The 23,113-nt window shown below is 39.7% G+C and overlaps 1 protein-coding gene across 1 annotated transcript in view; it reads right to left on the bottom strand.

Moving 5' to 3' along the window:
• LOC126295310 (vitellogenin receptor-like) overlaps window positions 1-23,113 on the bottom strand; it is a 120,969-nt gene that overhangs the window by 94,402 nt on the left and 3,454 nt on the right. Inside the window, exons 2-3 of the mRNA XM_049987756.1 lie at window positions 17,984-18,081; window positions 9,362-9,478 (exon numbers count right to left, since the gene is read on the bottom strand). Coding sequence (XP_049843713.1) covers window positions 9,362-9,478; window positions 17,984-18,056 — 190 coding nt within the window. The 5' untranslated portion in view covers window positions 18,057-18,081. The remainder of the gene's footprint in view (window positions 1-9,361; window positions 9,479-17,983; window positions 18,082-23,113) is intronic.

The following is a 23,113-nucleotide window of genomic DNA, read 5'->3' on the forward strand; positions in this document are numbered from 1 at the left end:
AGTCGTTTTATTTTTGTAGCTTTTTTGGTGTTATAAATAAGTGTTAACTGGCTCTAGCCTTAACTGAGCAATAGTCAAATTGGATGAAAGATTTTAAATATATTAGCATATTTTATATTTTGAACTGGTGTGGTCAAAATTCTTCATGTTTAAAATTTACTGCATAGACATTGTCAAGCATATCACAAGAAATTTGATACTAACTTCCAAATTAACTGAAGTTCATGTACATCATTTCTTACCTAACTGTAGCAACTAACAGTTCCTGTTAATTCTGTGCAGAACTGTACATACATAATCTACATTTAACTGCAGTTAATGTTTTAAGCAGTGGCTAGATATGAAGTTATAAAATCCATAGCTTCAGAGAGTGCAAATAATATTTGCAGTTTTGAACTATTTGCAAATAGCATTTATGGAACTGTGTAAAAGTAAACCTAATATGTAGTTTAGATAGGGTACATCATCATACCTAATCTGTTTCCATTACACATTTGCTGTATATTACAAGTTTTATTGTATGGCAGTTTCTTTTCATAGTGATAAAATCCCTGTTTAACTATGAGTGGCAAATTTTATGGTACATGCATATTATCTTGCTGCTTCCCTACCAAAATATAATTAGCATATTTTACTGAATTAACTGCTCATTGGAATCTATCATTCTTCCTGAATTGTTGGTAACAGATTGTTTTCGAAGGTGGGCGAGAAAGTAAGTGATTTTCAGTACATGGAACAATTTTCTGATGTACTGGGAAACTATAGATGAAACCCTACAGGAACTATAATTTTGAAGTTACTGAAATGATACACCACAATACTCTCCTTTAATTTCGTTTTATTATGTGTCAAATGAGTAGAAAATTTCTTACCCACCATAAAAGTAAGGCTTGTAGACAAAATCTGTCACCTGAGGGTAGGTCAAGGTTCAGTTAACACCTCCGATTTGTATTTTGTTGCTGTGCATATCTTAATACACTAACTTCCTAGCGTAGTTAACTGCTGTTTCAACATACACGTATGCGTTTGTTATGCCAAGTGGCGAGAGGCACGTAAGGAATAGACACGAATTCTCATAAACGCAGTTTTCACTGACAATTTCATATTAGCCATATGGAGATGCTAAGACTGTTACTCATCCACACTATTGTAGCCAAACGTGTTTGCTTTTTGCTTTAATAATGCCTTCTTTAACGATATTTCCTCCCTGTTTCAATGCTTCAGGCGACACTAGAGCTCTCCTGTTTCTACAGGAAACTAAAACTGACAAATTTTTAAAAATTCATCCTGGCACTCAGTACATTGTCAGTATTGCTATCTTCATAGCAAAGTGTCGTTACTTGTATAACCGACACGTTTATAGTGGCATTTTTGAAATGTAAACGAATATTTGCCGCAAGTAGAAAACACCGCTACTATATTTTGTAGTAGTGATTAACAACTACCACTAACACCAGCCGACCAATCATAACAGTAACATCTAACTGGGCACATAAACGCATGTAATGCAAACAAACTTCATTCCGCATGTACTTTTCGCTACTGCACCAGACTAAATGTTAACCTGTTACGTCAGCAGAGCAGCTAAGTTAGTGGTGGGTAGCCGGGGTCGTATTTTCGCTTTAGGAGAGCAAAAGCGATTTAGCTTTAGTTGCAAACATAGGTGCTTTGTTGGTGTTTCATATTTTAGCGATTTTGATCGAGAAACTCGCGCCGTAGTGCTCTTCGGCACTGCCAATGTAGATGTGTGAACGCTATCAGTTAAGTGATAGTATATAATATTGTCGTTTGTGGGCGACAGCAAGTGTAAGGTGTGTGCCGATTCTAGATTTGCATATATTGCTGATCGCGTCACTTCTGCGTAGTATTTCACCGATTGTATCAATACAAGTTTGCATTGTGATACTGAGAAATTTCGAACATCGGCGAGTGCAATGATGCCTGTACTGTTACCGTCCATCAAAGACTTAATTGTGCTCTTAAAATTTTGGAACTAGTTGACTTATCTTCGAAAAAAATAGTTCGCTATCTTCATTGAACAATTACGTGAGAATGAGGTTTAAAGTTTTCAGACGCCCAAGTTTATTTTCGCAGCTTACCGATACGAATGTTTTCGATACGTAATTATTTCGTAGGAAATAAGCTTTTGTGATACAGATTTCGGCTAAAGACTACATCGTCCCTGAATTTCATTGTGTATCAACGCAAACATGCGTTTCTTATTTTTCGGAAGCCATCGTACTTTGCATAAGCTACGAGCACTTTGTAGCAAATCTGCGTTGCTAATGTAGTTACTGTAGCCGATTTTCTAACTGTGTGTTACATTCAATTTTCGATAATTGCCAAGAATGATTGCCTATCAAAGTGAGTGCAAACAATACCTATCGAATGTGCGGTCGTAATTCGATCGTGCGACTCTTGTCGCTGCTGTAGCGACCACTCCAAAGTTAACGCCCGCTACCAAAGAGCGTTACAAAAATTCTTATAATTGATGTGAAAGTCCATTATGGTAGTTTGGATGGATAATGTGGAAGAGTCGAACCGTTTATTCTTCCTGATATTCGTTCGTTTTCCGCACTGTCCGCAACGAAATTGTTCTTACGAAGTTTTCCACACTTTGCACCAAAAGTCTACATAGTCCCTTCTTTCCTCGTCCGGTAGTACTCTATATGTGCGATAAAAATTCTATTTTATATGCTTGATAAACATGGAATTACATTTTCCAATGTGAGAATCCCCCAAAGGAATGTCAAGAACACTAGACATCCTACTCACTGACGACCAAAATCTCTTGCGATTCCCCAGAAACTCACACATAATTCGCCGAGGTACGTAATTTAGAACAACTAAGAGAATGGGAAACATACAAATGACGATCACAATTTATCACTACGCCCGCCATCAGAGTTTGATGACCGAATTACGATCACATGTTCGATAGGTATCGTTTGGACCCCGCGGCAATCATTTTTTGGAAATTACCAAATTTTCGCCATAAAGAGGAATAAGTATTATCTGCATTTATCGTAAGTTAATGGTTTTCGAGTTTCCTGAGAACTGAAACATCAAAACTTGGGAAACAATTTTTGCCCAACGCTTTTTTACCTTAATAGAAATTTGTATATGCTTAATGTAGAAAGTTAGCTTTTAGTTCAGCACATTGAAATATGATCAGCCGCTTAATTTCATGTTATTTGCTCACCACCTTTTAATACATTGCACCGGCCGAAATGCAGCCCCACTGAGTTCGTTGACATTTGTAAGCAGCTGGCAATTGTCCCTGTGTCCTGTCTAATGTAAAAAGTAGAGGCAGTGTCAGTATCCATTCATTGTCATGTCAATGCCGAATCAAGTGTGGACAGAAAACTCAGGGTGTTGCCCCAATCCTAACAAGTTTCAGGTGTGTTTCACTGAAACTTATCCTGCAGGGCTGTTCACATGTGGGAAACCCGTTTTGTCTGGTCTCAGGATGTGGAAAACACGCTATGGTCCATTAGTCATCGGCTACCTACAGGGAATGATAGTCCCCATTAGACAGACTGTAGTAAGGGAGTACAGGACGCCAAGTGCACTGTGCATGCCTGCACCATGGGTCTAGTCTAGCAATAGCTGAGGGAACAGGGTGCAACCAGATGCAAATTATTGTGCACATTGTTCAAATGATTCTTCCACACTGAGGGATTGGCAGAAGGTTGAGAAGACCAGCCATGTGCATGGAGCTTCCATGAAGTTCACAATTTGCAGCATTGTCCCCAGAACTGATTGTGGCCTTTTGGTGCCGAGTTTAGTGAAAGGACTGAACAAGATATTTCTAAGGTTCTGTGATAAGCTAGGCCGAGACTTCTTGGACTTTTGTCTTAGAATTGTGAACTTTAGGGTGTCCCTAAATGGGTCATGTTTGCATTACACATCAGAGTCTGCTACACAGGACAACAGTACATGCTCATTTGTTCGTGTGTAATTTCCTGGAAATTACACTGACGTAAAAGAAACTGGTATAAGCATGCGTATTCAAACATACTTAAGAGGCAAAATACGGCGCTGCAGTCGGCAACGCCCATATAAGACAAGTGTCTGGCACCGTTTCTAGATCTGTTACTGCTGATCCAATGGCAGGTTTGTAAGTGAGTGAACGTTGTCTAGTCTGCACTCGAGCGATGGGACACAGCATCTGCAAAATAGTGATATGGGGATTTTTCCTGTACGTCCAGTTCCCGAGTATACCATGAATATTGGGAATTCTGTAAAACATCAAATCTCAAGACATTGCTGTGGCTCGAAAAAGATCATGCAAGAACAGGACTTACGACCACTGAAGAGAATCTTTCAGCGTGACCCTTCAGCAAATTGCTGCCGATTTGAATGCTGGGCCATCAAGTGCCAGCATATGGATCACTCAACGAAATATCGATGTAGGCTTTCGGAGCCAAACGCCCACTCATGTACCTTTGGCTACTGCATGACGAAGCTGTACTCTTTGCCCAGGCCCATCAGCACCAACATTGGACTGACGATGACTGAAAACATGTTGCCTGGATGGATGAGTCGTTAGAAACTGTTTTAAGTGGGTGGATATAGAGACAACCTCATGAACCCGTGGATCCTGCATGTCAGCAGGTGACTTCAGACCGGTGGAGTGTCATGGTATGGGGTGTGTGCAGTTTGATATGGGACCCCTGAGATATAAACTGACAGCCGAGTCATACACAAACACCGTGTTATCACCTGCATCCATTCATGTTAATTGTGCATTCTGACGGACTTTGTAGCAATTTGTGACATGTGGGATATCACTATGTTGTTGGAATTGCCAGAGTAGTTCCAGGAACAGTAAGTACTTCTGTTGGCCACACAAGTCTCTCAGATGAACATTATTGCACATATCTGGGATGTCTTGCAACGGATCTTACGGATTTATGGGCAGCCCTGCAAGATTCACGGTGTCAAATGCTTACAGCACTACTTTAGACAGTCGAGTCCGCACCACATCTTGTTTCAGGACGGTGCCCGCGCGCGGAGGGGGGGGGGGGGGGGGGGGGGGCTACACAATATTAGGTAGGTGTATGACTTCAGTGTAGGTCATGCGTATATTGCATTGCTACCAGTTTTCAGTGGCAATGTGAGCTGCGCAGCTCACGACAGACAGCTGAGGCCCATGTCTTGAGGTTATGGTGTGAAGCTATGTGCAAACGGCCATAGGAAGCATTCTTAAATTTATGGAAGATTTATAGGCAAGTCGCATGGAATGTTACTTCCAACAAGGGAACCTCCCCATCGCACCCCCCTCAGATTTATTTGTAAGTTGGCGCAGTGGATAGGTCTTTAAAAACTGAACACAGCTCAATCGAGAAAACTCGAAGTTTTGTGAACTATGAAACAAATAAGCAAAATATAGAAACTGCGTAGTCCATCCACAAGATAGGCAACATGAAGGATAATGTGAGCTCAGGAGCGCCGTGGTTAGCGCTAGCAGCTCCGGAATGAGAGGTCCTTGATTCGGAAGTCTTCCTCGAGTGGAAAGTTTATTTTCAGACAATTTGATAGTTCAGGCTCTCCAAAATTCCAGGACATTTTCAGATTTGCTTGGACATAAGGATTTAACGGTCTACACACGCAAAAATTTGAGAACGTTAAAAACATGTTTTGACAGAGCACAGGGAGAACTGAGCGACTGTGAAACTGTTGGATTCATTTGTTGCAGTTTAAGTTACAAACTTATGTTTTCATCACTTTTTTAGAGTGATCACATCCACTAGAAAACCTAAACGGGAGAGGTAGAAGAGTCTTTACCCACTCGCCCAGTGTACACGTTAGGTCGGTCGACAACATTCCTGTCATGTGACGTACATGCCGTCACCAGTGTCGTATAGAATATACGAGACGATTTCCTGTGCAGGAATTTGTTGACCTTTGACCTTTCGATCAAATTTTTTCGGTTCCCTTTGGAGAGTCACGTCCTTTCGTCTATCAATCGCACGATTTTGCGGTGCGGTCGCAAAAACAATCTTACTACAGTTAACAGATACTTCAATGAACGAAAGGAAGATCATAACTATTTTCGCAAACTTTTTACTCGAGGGAAGACGAGAATCAAGGACCTCTCGTTCTGCAGCTGCTCACGCTAACCACGGGACCACGGCGCTCCTGAGCTCATACTATCCATGTTGCCTATCTTGCAAAGGACTGCTCAGTTTGTATATTTTGCTTTTTTAGTTTCACACAACTATTCTCGATTGATTTGTGTTCAATTTCTCAAGGCCTATCCAATGTGCCAACGTATCTAAATCTGAGGGGGGGGGGGGGGGGGTGAGATGGGGAGGTTCCCTTGTAAGGATTTGAATAGAAATTTGAGCCTTAATCCTGTGAGCGTTGAGGATTAAGTGCTCATATTATTGTAAAGTATAAGATGCTTCAAGTTTGGAAGTACGAAAGCAAGAATAAGAAATTTATAGAAGTTTATAAACTTCCTGTTTATGGCATGACAGTACTAAAAAAGAGAATCCTACCATCTGAACCAAAGTTTTAGCGTATAGCTCCTCAACCAACTACCAGGAATGTAAATGAAGGACCATGCAAAAATGCAAAGCTGGAAAAATCTAGTCGATTCTGGTTCCCATGAAACTTCCAAGTTTTGTTGAGTCCAAAGATGTTGACATTAAAGTTGTGTTATCCTGTAGTTAAATTAATGATACATCGAGAGTAAAAACCTCCCTGAAGTTTTCAGTTTCTGACGTAATTACTTAAATGCTTTTTTAATGCGAAATACCTTAGTTCAAACTCATATTTAAGTCGCCGATTACTAGCCAACTTATTGCCAGCCTTATCACTGAAATTTCTTAGGCAGAAAATCTAAGATTTTCTCAGTGACCTCAAACTCGCGAACAAAACTGCATCATTATCGCATCTGTTCCTGTGTTTAGATACTTTACCTACAGCTGTGAGTTACTTTGTTTTTTCGTGAAGCACCAAGTCCCAAGTGAAGGTGATGTACAGCATATTGCTTGTACAATGAGGCAAAGAGTTGACGCGAAAAAATCTTTGCGCATGTTTCGAGTCCCGAACGTCTATGATGGCGCTTGAGGAAAGAATGTGTGGACAAATATTGCATTGCACAAGAAATATTGGGTGGCCTACGTAGTGGAAACATTTGCCACTTTTAATGTTCAGAAATATGTAACAACTTTGGAAACATCCTGTGAGTATAGTATCAAGGTGTCACAGTTTGCATCTGTGAAGCTATACAAATACCTGGGTGTAACGCTTTGGAGGGATATGAACTGGAATAACCAAATACGCTCAGTTGTGCGCAATGCACGTGATAGACATGGGTTTAGTGCTAGAACACTGGGGAAATGCAGTTTTCAAAGGAGATTGCTTACCAATTACTTGTACAACCAACTTATCACCAAAGTGTAGGTGGCATCTGTGTTAGATGCCACAGGATATATTAAACGAGTACAGAGAAGGGCAGCACGAATAGTCACAGGTTTGATACATTTGAGTGACATTAATAAACTTAATGGCAAACTGAAAGTACTCTCTCCCAGGGTAAGCTATTTTAAAGCTTCAAGAAGCTGCTTTAAATGGAAACCCCATCAGACCTATAGATATCGCTTTTTATGGATAGCGAGGACAAGATTAGGTTATAACACGCACAGAGTCTTCTTGCACTCATCGTGTGAATGGAACAGAAGCCCTAATAACTAGTACTGTTAGATGTACCCTCTGCAATCACTTCACTGTTCTGCAGATTACAGAGGTATACAGAAAGGTCCACTAACAGTTTGTAACAAAATGGCATATCGTTGCCGTTTTGCGCAGTAGCATAGTCCATTTGTTTTCAACGTATCTGTGCGCGTTTTCCAGCAGCAATAAATCAAGTAAGACTAAGCAACGCATTGCCGCACTGAAATGGTTATGCAAGTACGAAAACATGGAGGTACAATGGCTATGGCTAATGTGTACGGAACTACCAGAAACACATACAGTTTGTTATCGTGTTCACGATGATTCTGAAGCCGACGATGCTTTTCAGGATGCGTGTAAGTTAAGGTCTGACCGATCAAAAACGGACAAGTTCAGCTTCTAGCACTGACGTTTCAACATTTTGCTCGGTCAGCTCAAATTTAATACCGGGTGCACGTGATAGCAGGGTACGAAGAATTTTGAAGGCTGAAGAGTGGAAAGTATTACTCGCGCTAACAAAATTGACACTCGGCGCGGTGGCTGATGGGAGTGGCCGTAAAGGCATTTCCCATTTACAGTCGCTCCCATCAGCCACCGCGCCGAGTGTCAATTTTGTTAGCGCGTGTATTACATTCCAATATCGCTGGAAGCTATGAACGACGGTCCAAAGATCGAGTATTGCGAGTGGTTTGAAGGCATGTGACGATTTGCAGCGATGATGACCTGACAAGGCGAAATGTAAACTCTTACGGTTTCGTAATCCGCCGCCAATGTGTGTAACCGGCTCCTGAAAAATACTCGAGTTTAGGTGTACGTACATGTTTGTTTAGTGGGTGTTTATGTGGTACGTGAGTTGTTCTGGTCTTATTGTACAGTGATTGGCCCATTCTTTGAAGGTGTGGAATGGGTCTCCAGGCCGCTTATGGGGGAAGCTTTAAAGAAGTTTCTCAACAGAAACGAACTACATTTAACGAGATATAAGGAACTATCGAGACGGTATCGGCTATCAGACCGGCAACAGTAACAGCCATAGGTCGGCAACAGCAGCATCTACGTTGTTTGGCTGCTAATGTGTTACTGACGTGACATACCCTTTCCTCTTATTGCGCACTCTGGGGAGAATTTCAATATTATTGCTCACTATTGAGCTTTTAGAGCCGCTTGGGAATTCTGATTTCTTGCTGGTCGCCTGCGTGCTTTTTACCTGGCTGAAATGTTTGCTTTGAAGCCAAAACCACATTGTGGGTAGGCCGTCTAGTTACGGAGAATTAACTTATCGAACTTTGGTCAATTTCCACAATTCCTTGATAGTTTCTAGCCATTAGCTTTCATAGTACTTTATTACCTCTAGGTTAAAAGGGAAATTTCAACGTTCATATTCCGGTCCATGAAAATATAGATGCTTCTACCAGAATTTCTATTAATTACAGGTAACTTAAGTCATTCCACTACATCACATACGGAAAGTTTCGCCCGTCAGTGTAATTTTGAGATTAAAGTAATATAGGACTGACAAACTTGTTTGATGTTCTCTTAACAAGAATCTAGTTTCGGCCCTTAGCACAAACTCTAGTGAATAAGTAGCTTGCAGCTAAAGATTGAAAGGAACACACGCAATTAGGTTCTAATTAAAGACATGCAAATTCACTAATACGAAAATCTTAGCTGTACTTACCACAGTGCAGCTCATCAGCTCCATCGGGGCAATCTTTCTTACGGTCGCAGTGCTTTGCTTCCCTTATGCAGGCGCCGTTACTGCATTCGAAGAATCCAGACGGACATTTTGCACACACTGGAAGAGAGAAAGCCAAAATCATATTGTGAGAGCTGTTTGCAGTTATTTTGAAACCTGGTTTGCTTGCGAAACACATACTGTCTTGAAATAATATGAACTACCTGATAATATGCTTACGATATAGCTTCATATTTTTTTCCTTCCAACTGTGCGCCTGCCAATGTTAGGGAGGCACAGTATTGGAGAAGAGCAGCGAAATCTTCATACGAGCTACTTTTAACACGTCGTTAAAAGGTTACTTTGTTCGGTATAAATTTTGCTATCTCAATGTCAATTCCCGAAGAACTAAGAGACTTAACTCCACGTTGTTCAGAACTGCATGGCGAAGTATTCTAACTATGTGGCGTAGTGTACTTTTTGTATCACTATCATTTCCCGTTTCCAAGTGGGATTGCTGCTGTTTAAAATACCAATATTTCTTTGAATGTGACAAGTACATTTTTTAGCCCATGCGCATTCTTAACCTCTTTTAATCCTGAAAATGTGCTTGTGAATTTTTAGTAGCTGTGACTACATTTAAAATTTGAAACTGAAAACGTGGGGAGTTAGCGATATATAGGATTGTACGGAATAGCTGTGTTAGTAGTCTGATATCTGCTTTAAAATATTTGTTTCATTTTTCATTTTTCAATTTTGCTAGTGTTATAGCTACTAAAATCATCAAGCACATGTACGTGGGCAAGGAATGTAAGGCTAGAAGCAATTTTTTGTGTTTAGTCCACTTTAAGAATGTGTTATATTTAAGTAATTTTGCAGTCTTATGACGGACTAGTCAAGTTTATTGAAGTTATAGTACGGTTCAGTTTCGCGTGGAGTATTAATTAGGGAAATTAATAAAAAGTGATGACAATTTTCCCGACTGTCAGAGCAACACATCTAAGCTATAATTGTTTTCGCTGTTTAAGTAGCGATCTTTAATATTCAGTAATCTTGATGGTTCATTTACTACTGTATAAGAGACAAGATTCCGCAACAAAAGCTGGACGCTGTTTTGGACAAGTCAATGAGATACGCCTTTGCGAGTGTAACAGCTCACCGAGTGCCAGCAAATAAGCTACATCAACACCTGCACCGATAGGAAGAAGTCGGTACGTACAGGTGGAGTTAACTATTCTGCACTATGTCTGCTGTGACAGACATTTAAGGAACTACAGCAGAATAACTACACTACAGTTCCGTCAAATATCCATTGACCATGACAACAGTTCAGTTCAAGGGAGACAAGCTGAATCAGGGCTTCACAAGGAATACTTTTTAGCAAGGTGTGAGCAGCGCAGGACAGAATGGGAGAGAACAGCTGCCGTCGTATCTATCTTCGTCACTCAATTTAAATCCACAAACATTTGCGTGGAAATCTTTAGTGTTACAAATGAAAAATGCACACGTCACATTAACGTATATTGCATTTTTCTTCGTAAGCTTTTATACAAAAATTGGGTAATTAAAGCGTGAGATTATGTTCTCTTTTCTGTTAACGATTGCTTCTCTGAATTCCGTGCACTGTAGATGAACCCCGTTAGGTTACTGTAGACTCAGTTTCTTACGCGCCATTTTCATTGCATATTGATTCTTTTATTAGCGGAAACAAAATCCATTCTGCGAGGCGTACGGAATGGCTATTTTCCTATGTTAAAAGTATGCCCCGGATTATTGTATTCTGATTGATTACAATATTTAAACAGCATTTATGGTGAATATTCTCAACATGAGCTACGTAATTAACGCTTAAAATCTTATCAAGATCTGGTCACGTGATAAACTCCGTTGATGCGCTGGTGACGTCACGAGTAAGCCAAAGCTATTGGTGTGCGAACGTTAAGTTCTGAGGTTTTTACGTAGTTTTTAAGTAAAAAGTAATTTTAGTGATGGGAAAGTTAGAAATAAAGTAACAATATAAATGAATTTTGTTAACGCTGATAGTGGAAGCTTTGCTTAAGTTGATACGTTTACGCTCCACCCATTAGAGTGGGTATATGTGCAATGACATTCTTTTCCCTGCTCCTTGCAGGATCATTAAACTATCAAAACTGCAGAACCTTTGCAAATGGATCCGTATAACTAAAGGCCCGTCCACCCGCAACGTTTTGTCTGCGCAGACAGATCGTTGCGTGTGGACAAAAGATTTTCACCAACCTGAGGTGTGCGCAAACCTGGAAGTTTGAGTTGGAGGTTTGAGCGAAACCTCTCAAATCTGTGGCTTCAAACCACATCTGCGCAGATAAGTTTGAGCGTGTGGACAAGAGATCGCTGCAAATCTGGCGCGAAACAGTTGTGTTCAGTATTGATTGTATATGTGCACATAGAGCATTAAAATGGCTGATACTCGTCACGGTTCTCGAGAGTTTGTAAGTGATTTCATTGAAATATATAGAAACCACCCATGTTTGTGGAAGATTAAAAGTAAAGAATGTAGTGACCCAGACAAAAAGACAGCATACAATGCTCTAATTGAAAAACTGCGGGCAGTTGACGCCTCGGCAAAGATAAACGGTAATATAAAAAATTCGTTGCGAACTGGTATTTGCGGATGGATGTCTAAACTGAATTCTCTCAAAGCTTGTAGCCCCTAATAGTATGAGAAAAAATACTTTTATGAGAAGGGCAATTTCCTCCTCATGAACGGGAGGCGATAACATTAAGATTCCTAGCAACAGGAAGTAGCTACAAGGATTTGGAATTTTCATCTGCACTATCGAAACAAGCGTTGAGTAAAATGCCCAACACATGTTAAGCTATTTACGCTGTCCTGAAGGATGAGTTCGTGAAGACAAGTCAAGTAAATTAAGTCTGTTAGCGAACTGTTTACCGGAAAGAGTTAGATAAAGTTCAGAAATCTAGATCAAGTATACCAGCAACGTTATGGTATTTTGATCTTCATGGCTTTCTTAGTGATGAAGAAACGCCAAGACCAAGCAGGAGTACAATTGAAGATGAACTGAGTGTCAATGTGCCAGGAAATGTAACACGAGGTAACGTTAAACAGGTTCGCCCTGCAACTCTCGCAGTAGAGGTACGTGAGAAAACTGCTTTTGCTTTATCAACCATTGTCTACACCATTTTGACCGCTTTCTGTTTCCTGCGGTTGATCTGAATGTTTTGCAACAAGTTGCGAACAGAGACAACACAACTTCCTCCATTTCTATATTTCAGAGTAACTGAATTAAGTTTTTGACGTTCACGGAGAACGTAGTCGCTTGGCACTGATATTTCTTTTCTACACAAACAGCGGGCGAGTAGTAGATTGGGGTTTGTGTCGTGTGAACACGACATTTGCTGCGATCTTTTGCATGTACAGACATCTGCGCCGATGTCTGCGCAGACAGATCGTTGCGTGTGGACGGGTTTAAGCTGACTACAGTCGGCGACCCAAGGCACAGAAATTATTCATGCAGTTTCATTTCCTGTATACCAGTGATTTCACACAAGGTGGTCGGTAACGCAATGGACATCTCAACCGACTACTGCTAAAGAGGTCATTTTCTAATCCTGGAAGGGTCATCTTTTTATGTCTTATACGAAATACAATTGCGTTTGGAAGGACTGATTGCAGCAATTTCGACAGATTGCTTATGCGGATCATACGACCTCTCGCCTGATCACTAGATAAATGAAGGTAAATGCATTTACTTTGGGAACAAGCCACTTTTTTTGGAAAGCAGTTGTGAAGATATCAGCACACGTCCCAGTACGAGGCGTTGGGCAATGAGATTATTCCGAAAGATCTGAAGTGTGTACAACATTCAGGTGATACAAACTTACGGACTGATGTTTATGAGGGTAAACTATTGTTAGCGGCTGAAGCAGACTTCATATTTGAAATCGCGAAAGTTTAATCAATAGGAATCCTAGCCAGACAAAGATAAATACATAGCTTCTAATTAAGAAGTGCGTGGTCGCGTTAACTAGAACGCAACTTCCTGAACGTTGTGTTAACAGCGATTGCAAATGTGAGCGCATGTAAACAGCAAGGAAAACAATATTCTGTTTCTGATCTGTGCGTAAGTTTAACTTGTTTGGTTTTCATTTGAGAGTGCTGTCCCGTTTTACATATACTGTAAGTTTACATGTTATTTCAGGTTAGATTCGAACCACCTAGTTATGGATATCTTACCATATTCGACGATACAGAGCTACCGAATAATTTAAGTATACTTGGGTGAAACTTTCTATCAAAAGTTTAATTTCGTTGAATGACTTCATTTTGACAGTGAGAGAGCATCCCTCGGAGGTAAGTCAATGTTTATCTCACAGTGCAATATTTGTAATTAAGCTAGTGAATTGCATCGACTTTCCAACTTGCGGTCATAGAGCAACATTTTACCCATTTATTCTCTAGAGCACGCAGAAACTTTATGGATGTATTTGCACGGTATGTAAGTAAACGACCATACTTAACCCTTGTTTTGAAGTGTAAATTCCAAAACAAGACTCATTTAGCACTTAGGAGCAGCTAACTGGTGAATGACGTCACACTATCACATGACTATTGGACCGTTTTAGCGGTCTTTCGAAGTATTTCACTCATTTCCGTTTTTATAAAATACTGAAAAATCAAGAGGGGAAAAGCATGTTAGCAGCTCAACTTGATAATCGAGAATATTCAGGAAATTGTCTAATACCCTATTCCTAGATTTTGCTTGTACTGACGTTTTGTCTTTGTATTCTGCCACACTGCAGGTCAATTTCTAACCGTTTGGGACGAATCTCAAATTCGCTGAACATTGAGAACAGATCAAAATTACTAATTCCCTGAGATCTTAATGTTATTCAAACTTTATACTAAAATATAAGATTGGAAGGGTTGAACATCTTACGCGGACGATAATTTGAGAAGAGTCAGCTGGAGTTCCTTTTACCAACTGCTATTTTGCGTACATATGGTTTTGTATAGAAAAGATTCCTCTCACAGCGGATTTAGGTTTGAAGACATTGCCAGTGTTACGCAATGACTCGCCACGTCATCAATACCACATATTTCACATTTGGCGGTGCTCAGTTCATCAGGAACTTAAACGTCGTGTAAACATTACACTGTTCTTCCACGTTTGTTGGAACCTCATGGGATTTCGTTTCACGTAGGGGACAAGCTCTCGAGTTTAATCAAGTACGATAATGAGGATACGTTTTATGTTTTGTTACGCATACAAAGACTTAGCGGCTTAGCGGCAATGGGGGGGGGGGGGGGGGGGTGGGGGGGGTGGAGCAACAGCTTCAAGGAGCGTTTGACAACACTGGCCAGGCAAGTGATCCAACTAACTTGCAGTTACGTCAGTATATGCACTAAAGACGTCAAAGGAAACGGATAGAACAATATAGTTCTGAACGTTCTTTAATTCTTTAACGGAAGGAAATATGGTAAAAATTCAGGCGATACGCTTCTTAGGAAACAGGCCGGGAAACAATATGCCCTCGACCTTAGCTAATATAGTATTGTCATTAAGAACAGACTAAAATTCCTGACTAAGTTAGCTCATTTTTCTGTACGAGCTACGTATTGCTTAAAAGCTCACTGCTGTTGCCACTGAGGGTATTACAGTCAGTGGTCTGCTAATCTCTCAACTCTTCCCACATAGGACTCCAAGGAACATTCCAATATTGCTACGTTGATAACGAGGCGATCGGCATATCTGTAGTAGAATCCACAGCCACAAAAAACCTTGACATTTGGTGTACTTCATTTCGCCATTGTTCGGTTCGGCAGTGATGTCAAAGCTTAGTGCATTTGACAGCTTGAAAGCCATTCTTAACGAAAAATTCTTCAACTCTGATCCATATCAGTTTTGTTTGGTTTACGTTGGCGTGTTAAAATGAGAACTAAATATTCAGAATTTGTACCGTATGCTCGACGCCATGATTTTTTTTTACTACTTATCACTGGCTTTTGTGATATCAGATCTGTCTTACAAAGTAACATTCAGATTTGATTTTTCCTCCACAGAATTTGTTGTCTCAACTTTAATTTTTAACAAAAAGATAAGCATGCGTATTTGCAATGAAAACTAGAGTTGCGAGCGATATTGAACTAGAAGACTTGCGTTTTCCTTAAAATGATTAATAGTTAACATTTGATGAATTTCATATTTAATTTAGGTATTTAAACCCAACAAAAACGTTGGCCACAACGAGGTCGGAACAGTTTCCCATCAGCTCACTTATCAATATACGGAGCTAAAGATTGTGCCACGTTACTGAAGTACTATCCCTTATTTCTTTTATATATTGTTCCTCGAAAAACGTTTGACTTCTCTAATCTTGTGGAAAAGATTAACTTTTTCGCCATTAACGATGTTTCGCATGCTTGTTTCACTACCATTTTCACGGTACGTATGACCAACCCGAGCACAAGTAGCGTTCACAGGCTTGCTACACGATCTTTGAAGATCAGTTAGGTACGTATAGTTAAACGTTGATGGCTGTATATAGCAGACCAAGTTTCATTTGCAGTGATTATGTCTAGTACATAAGGTAGACCTACTTCCAAGAGCGGAAAAGCAGTGTACGAGAGCCACGGTTGCAACCAATTATGGCGTTTATGTTTACATCAGGTTTAGTCTCATGATTAACGAAAGTCCCCGCTCCCCAACATGTAGCTGTGCTCACGAGCATTAACAGACGCTAGTGCTCATGCTATGTGTCTGCGATTTGTTGAGCCCGATCTAAACTATAAATGGCAGTTACTTCAGCTTTGTACACGTACGCTCAACCATTTTGGGACGCTACTGCACAGAAAAATCTGTTTAACGCATTTCGGTACAACTTGCTGAAGTTGCTGGCAGACAGTGAAAGTTGTTACCAGAATTACAAAGGCTGGGCAAACTTCGAACGCGTTCCAGATTTACCGATACGCCGCAGCCTTAGATAGAACAGAATTTTTTGAAGAATCGTGTGACATTTCACTCTTGCGACGCGAGTGCAAGCGGTACACAGGGAACTTAACTAGCCACAATTTTGTTTAAGATTTGAAAATCTGGCAATTTCGTGACACTTGAGGAAATAGCATTAATTCATGTCCTGCAAAAACTGCTATTGTGTGAATAAATTTACAATAAGAGCACTTGTATGTTCAGATATAGACATCTGATGCTGATTTTGGTATCAAGGTATCAAACACGAAAATGCCCTCTAGAATACGTTGCTTCACTTAACCCAGTACAATATTTTGTTTATGAGAACGTAATGTTTTATGAAGTCTGTTGTAAATAAGCAGTTTAATGCCTGTTCATATATTAGAATAACAGGTGAAAATTAAGGTTTTAATCAGTTTTAAAACAAAACTGCAAAATTCAGATGAATCAAAATTATTCCAGAATCGAATGCCGATTAAATTAAACATACCATAGATTAATTTTAGCGCGAGAGTGTTGCGAACGAATGTTCCAGAACTTGACAATGATTGCAATCTTATTAGCTGCCGCTGTTAAGCATGTTGTGCACCTTACAAGACATTTCAGCCCATATTTCATTGTTATTAAAATTAGTACACCATAAACGCCAAGACTTAATACCAACGAAAGTCACTAAATGGCAGGCCGATTCAAAGATCTTAACCCGATAATTCCCGAATTAGGAAGTAAAATGTTTGAACAGCGAGTCTAGTTCAGACGGCCCTAAGATTTAGGGAACTGCCACGTACTTTCCCCGAGATTAAGCTAATGATTTGTCATTTAGAGATCGATTAAATAGTTTTAAAGAAACCACCACTGTTGGTGCATCCCATTCAGCTGTTACGGAATGGGAAAGAATATAGTAAGTACCCTTTGCTTTTGTCTTCTCGCTAGCGGAAGGATGAATCTCGCCATCTCATTTCCAGCAAAAATTGAATCGTTTCTAACAGCACTGATCCGAGCATTGATTTGAAACAGTGAACTGAGGAGTTTCAGACGTTTGTTAAAGCCTACTCGTCATAAGGGCCCCCCCATCTGCCTTTGTTCAGATACTGAACTATGTCACAACATTGTGGGAAGACAATTGGTCTTGTCAACTTGCTAACTTAACATTGGCGGTAATGTTTTTTATTTTGCTCTATGTGTTAGTTTCTTTACAAAGATGCTAAATTTTAGCATTTAGCTTTTCCATCTCTAGCATTATTACACTGCAGTCTTTCTGCATATGACCATTTAATAGGAAACTAGTATAAAATGCTGATTTGCCACTAATCTTAATTTAGAAATGCTACTGATCTGGAGACTGCCCTTGCCAACATAAGCTGCAGCAACAGATTAGGACTGAGGTAACAAACTATGGGAACTCCCAAAAAAATTACCGAGCATTGATCCAAATACTAAGGACGTGTGGTTTGTAGTATGTCATTTATCTGATTCACAGCTGGCAGCTTCATCGTATTAGTCTACGCGCACCAGTATGGAAGCATGTGTACAGTTATCTGCCATGTTTAGGAGCACGACATTTTGTCTGGGGTAAAAATTACTTTCAGCTACATAATCGTACAATTTTCGAATTTCGAAATTTAAGGTGTTTAAGTTGACATGTTACTACTCTTACCTTCTGCAACAGCCACTAGTAGAAGCAGAAAAGCTGCTACTAATTTCATGTTCCCTCCTGGACCACAACTCATCGCACCTCTGAATGGTACTGGATACCTGTTGAGAAATTTAGATACGGTATAAAATACATACTCAATAGCTAGAAAAGCTTTTCTGGAAATAGGAACCACATTAACATCATTAAATTGAAGTTTTATTAAGACTTTTAGAGAATACATAAAACTGCGACCAGTCTTAAAATATTATTGCATAAACTGGTTTTCGAGCGTTTTACACATCTTACAACTGATGTATCTATGCGTAGGTGGCAGACAAAGTTAATTTAATGGTTAGCGTTCGATCTCCCTAAGTCGAAGATGTATGAGGCGACAGTTCGACTGCTGCACGAACTTTATTTTTTCATCTATATATTTTTTCATCGCTGGTCATGTTTAATTTCACATTTAAGTGAAAACTAGAACATCGTTTATTTGCATAATGTTTTAGCAAAATTTTAGACTAATTTTATTATTGGAACATTTGTAACTACCGATAAGTAAATGAATCAACATTTATGAAACTGTATGCCTATTGTGATCTGCAAAATCATACATGCAATCTCGTAATGTACCTAGATCTACTTTGCACCTTGACGATCCAATCTACAAAGACGGAAGAAGGTCCATTTGGCGTTTCACCAGACGTTCCTAACGTAGCAAGAACCAATAGGGAAGGTACATTCGTCTTACAAAGGTCGAACTATGACCGTTTTACCACCATGAACTATCGTCCAGCACTGACGAATTTTTTCAGAATTGCCAGAGTAATGCACTTTACTACTTTCACACGTCTTAATTGCCTACTAAAGGTACACAGTTTTAAGTAAATCCATGATCCCAACGTTGTGGGCTGCCTTTTAAGTGTATCATCGAGGAAATTCGAAAAAAAGGCGCTCAAAGGTAACGTCAACCATGTTTTGGTAGCGGTATCGTAAATATTCTTTTGGTGGATTTTATGCCAAGACGCACCACGATCAATGTGAATTTGAGAGAATTCAGCGAGCTTTCCAAACTACAATGTGAGGAATGCTCTCTGGAGGAATTTTGCTTCACAAATGTGCCACAAATGTGCTGCAACTCGAATTGCTGGATGGATCAGTTCTGATGCGGAAATTTAGAATCCCTCCTACATCCAGATCTCCGGCTTAGCGATTTTTAACCTTTCCCCTAAACAGAAAGGTCTTCTGGGCGAGTTTTGGAAATGAGTTTGAGGAATCAGTGACCACCCGGCATATTGAACCGATACTAATAAAATACAACGTGGAAATTCTTAAGCTGTTTACCACATACGACATGTAAGTGATTATGTATAAAGGGAAGGAAGCTTCACGTAACTTTCCCTAAAGAAGTTTTCATTTTGAATAACAGTTGTCATTTGTAGATGAACCTTGCAATTTTGACAACTTCACTAGAAGGCTAGGTGGATAGGGCATCGTGAAGTCAAATGGTTCCTGCTGGATGATACCTATAGGAGACAACTTCAGAATTAATGTAACAGTGATGAACAAAGCTGGTGTGACTCGGGCGTACCATATCAACGGAACGTCTATTTTCGGACATTTGGGCAGCTTGCTCATTTTATAAAACAAATTTTCACGCTAACTTTCCGCGACCTTTAATGTGCCTCTACATCGCCTCAGACTCAATATTACAGTTTTACTGGAAACGGAATAAGATTGAGTGTCTAAAATAGGGACTACTTGGGTTTGCCAATAGTATTGAGAATTGCGCTGCCTGGAAATATGCTTCCTGTGGGCACTATTAACAATATTTGCTTCGCACGCTAATCTTTCTGGGGACATTCGCATTTTGGTGTCTACGTATAGCATGGAAAATTTAAAATGACCACAAAGCAAGGACAGCATTATTACAGCACATATAGCTCTACAAACAGGTGCCTATACCGACTCACTATGCAGTAGTATTTCGCAAATTTATTGTGCTGTCTCGAGGCAACTTGAGTATTATTGCGTAGTGTAATTTTGCAGTTATTACCTGTGAAGGGGCTGCTTTAGCTAGATCAGCTTGCTATCAGAGCGAAAGGCACTTACAGCATTACTAACTTTAAATTTGACGAAATTTAGGCTGAGTATTTTAATCACACCGAAAAAGCTAATTTCCAACAGTGTCTTAGCACACTGACTTATTCAATCACTGTTACGCACTGAATGCTTACGTTGATGGTGTATTCTACAATTTACTGGATCTAGATTTCGGCTTTTTAATGCACTCGTTAGAAGTTCTAATCTTACGAGAAAGGCTTATATTAGTTACAAACGATATACCTAGATCAGTTTAACTGACAAGGCGCGTTTTACCCAGACGATACGTCATCCCGTATTTGAAATCACTCACTTGCTTCCCAAGTTTACACAATTTTCAAACCTTTACGAAACTTACACAGCCTCAAAATAGAAGGGGAAGTTTATCTACGTTTTCGCTGTCCATGCAGTTACATTTCAGCAGAAAGGACTAAGTTTTAATTTACTAACTGTTCAGAACTTTTCGTACTATTCACATACCACTGTACGTGCATTTTTTTTTCATTTTACGACGCAGTTCAGGAGATATTTTGATGTGTGAAAACTAGCTTGAAAACTAAGCATAAATTACTTTCACCATAGCTATGCAGTATGATTAGCTGGTTGCTTTTTCCAACTTTGAAACTAATTGTAAAACTTTGTCCTTTTGCCTAAGGGCTAATTCGAAAATAAAATTATAAATTGCGTATTCAGCTTCTTAAGGCTTCACATATTTAATTTCTAAATTAATCACGTTTGAAACTGCTTTGTACACGGGTGTGATTTGTTAGCGAATCTAGAGAAATCAGTTACTAATGTTGTCTGATTCCCATAGCTGTTAGGCGATATTACGATGGTTGCAGTGATTGCTGCACGAATGTAATATTTGCCTAACAGATTTACCGAAAGTTTTCGCTGAACACACCTCTTACCTACAATCAACATATGAAGTTACGAAGTCTTTCTCAGGCACATTAATGAACATATTTACTTCATAGGCATACTGAATTAACAAGGTCAAAGTATTTTGCCATCTTTAACTGTTTAAAATTCTTAAGCGTTCTGAATGCGCTCTGACAACGACAATCGCGCCGAGGTAACCTGAAAGACGGCAAATTATTTTCAAGTTAGGATATCTGACAAAGTCACAGCTTTAACGTAGTACTATTCGTACTTTCGGCCTGTGAGCTGCAATAGATTTTTTACTACGCTGCAAAATGCTCCCCACCGATGTTTAAATGTTAAACCCTGAGTTTTACTGAAGCTTGTGCAGTACATTTTATTGCCTTATAGTGTCGTGCAGGGTTTTTCTGCAACTTGCAGCACAAACAAGCAAAGACACATTGCTGTTCTAACAGATTTGCGAGAAGTCACTGGAAACAATTACAGTACAATATGTAAGTACAGCTCATGGCGACGTAATGGTTAATGATCTTAAGTGTAGGAAAAGTATGTAACGGTCCTAGATTCGTTTTTAATCCTTCAGTCTAGAAAAATCTGAGTTGGATTAAGAACGTTGATTTTCCGAACTGAAAGCGGTTGCCAGTTTTTGCGCTTTATCTTAGACGGAACCAGAGCACGTAATTCGACCCAGAACCCTAGGCAAGTAGGCTGAGTCTAGATGCCGAAAGACTGCTTTAAATTTTACTGCACAACAAAAGTCTTAGTAATTACTTTATTTAAATTATTCCACGCTCCTTAAAATGATCCTGCAATACCACACAATTCATTTACTATTCGCGTCTGCTGGATAAGCACCATTTATGAACTTGCAAAGCCCCAGAAAAATAAGAGACAATGAAGCTACACCATGCAAAAGAAGGCAACCACTTCTTACGGTCAACCGAAATATGCTTGTCTGAGCGTCTGTTCTGTTTGTTACGCTATTTTTTTTACAGCTTAATAGCCAAGGACTTCAAAATTAACTTCTGGCGCTCGACCAATTTTGATCATTTCAGATTTGTGATTTCAAAAAGGGAAAGGAAGTTAGTGGTTTGTGGCAATTTTATTGCCAATCTAGATTTCAGCTATTTAATAGTTATCCACCGTCCGTTTGAGCAGATTCTTCAAGCTTTTGACAAACCTTTAAAAACCTTACAGTAACCCATGTTGTCACAAGCCTTACGAGTTTGTGTGCGCAGAGGATAGCTATTTACAGCTAAAATTTCTTTCCATTTTTTAAATATACCAGAGTTGAAGCGCTGAAATGTTCTGGTGGGACCAAATATGGTACTCGTTTCGACCACGAGCTTACAATATATGCGTCCGACTAACTTCCATGTTCGTTTTCCATTACTATTTTTGAGTAGGAAAATTTCTAAAAAAAAATTGTTACTCAGAAACAAGTCTGCTCGTACTGAAACAATGTGTACAAAACTGTCGCCGTAAACGTTCACCTCTATGTGCAACCAAATAGGAGGGCGAAATAAAGTTACGTTTGATCCAATAGGCTAGATAACCTGTTGACAAAATGCTTTGACGTCGAGGAATAACAAGCTGCAGATCCGTATGACGAAACATGCGTAATACAGGTATTAGACTTAAGCCGCAATCCTATAACTTACTAACTAGAGAAATATTACACGAACCAACGTCTGAAAGGTGGTAACACGAACGTTAAGCAGTGTAGCTAGTTTAAACTTTCCTAGAGAAGCAACTCTAGGCACGTTGCGAGCCCGTAGCCCGCGGTGCTCTAGCGGCAACTGGAAAGCTGGCTTTGTGTGCTACGGTTGTTGCCCACTGTCTTGTTGACACACAGCCGTACTTCTGATAGAGCTGCAAGAAGCATGTTTGTCCTGTGTGTCTACACGTATTACAGGGATAGCGAGTCACGTAAACCAATGTATCGTGACCTATGGCCTCTAATATGCGGCCCATGTTGCCAATCGGTATATAAAAAGCGATGTCATGACTCGTCGGCCAACCCAAACCGCTAAGGATAGAAACTTTCAAATTTGGAGAAGATGCGTCGTTTAAGAAGGGATTTAATAGGAGGATGAAGGATTTTCTCAAAAATTTAGGTAAGGCAATTTTGAAGCTAGGCCTGCGAAAATTGGTATTTGGATTATT

This window comes from Schistocerca gregaria, chromosome 11, assembly GCF_023897955.1.
Source record: "Schistocerca gregaria isolate iqSchGreg1 chromosome 11, iqSchGreg1.2, whole genome shotgun sequence".
NCBI lineage: Eukaryota > Metazoa > Arthropoda > Insecta > Orthoptera > Acrididae > Schistocerca > Schistocerca gregaria.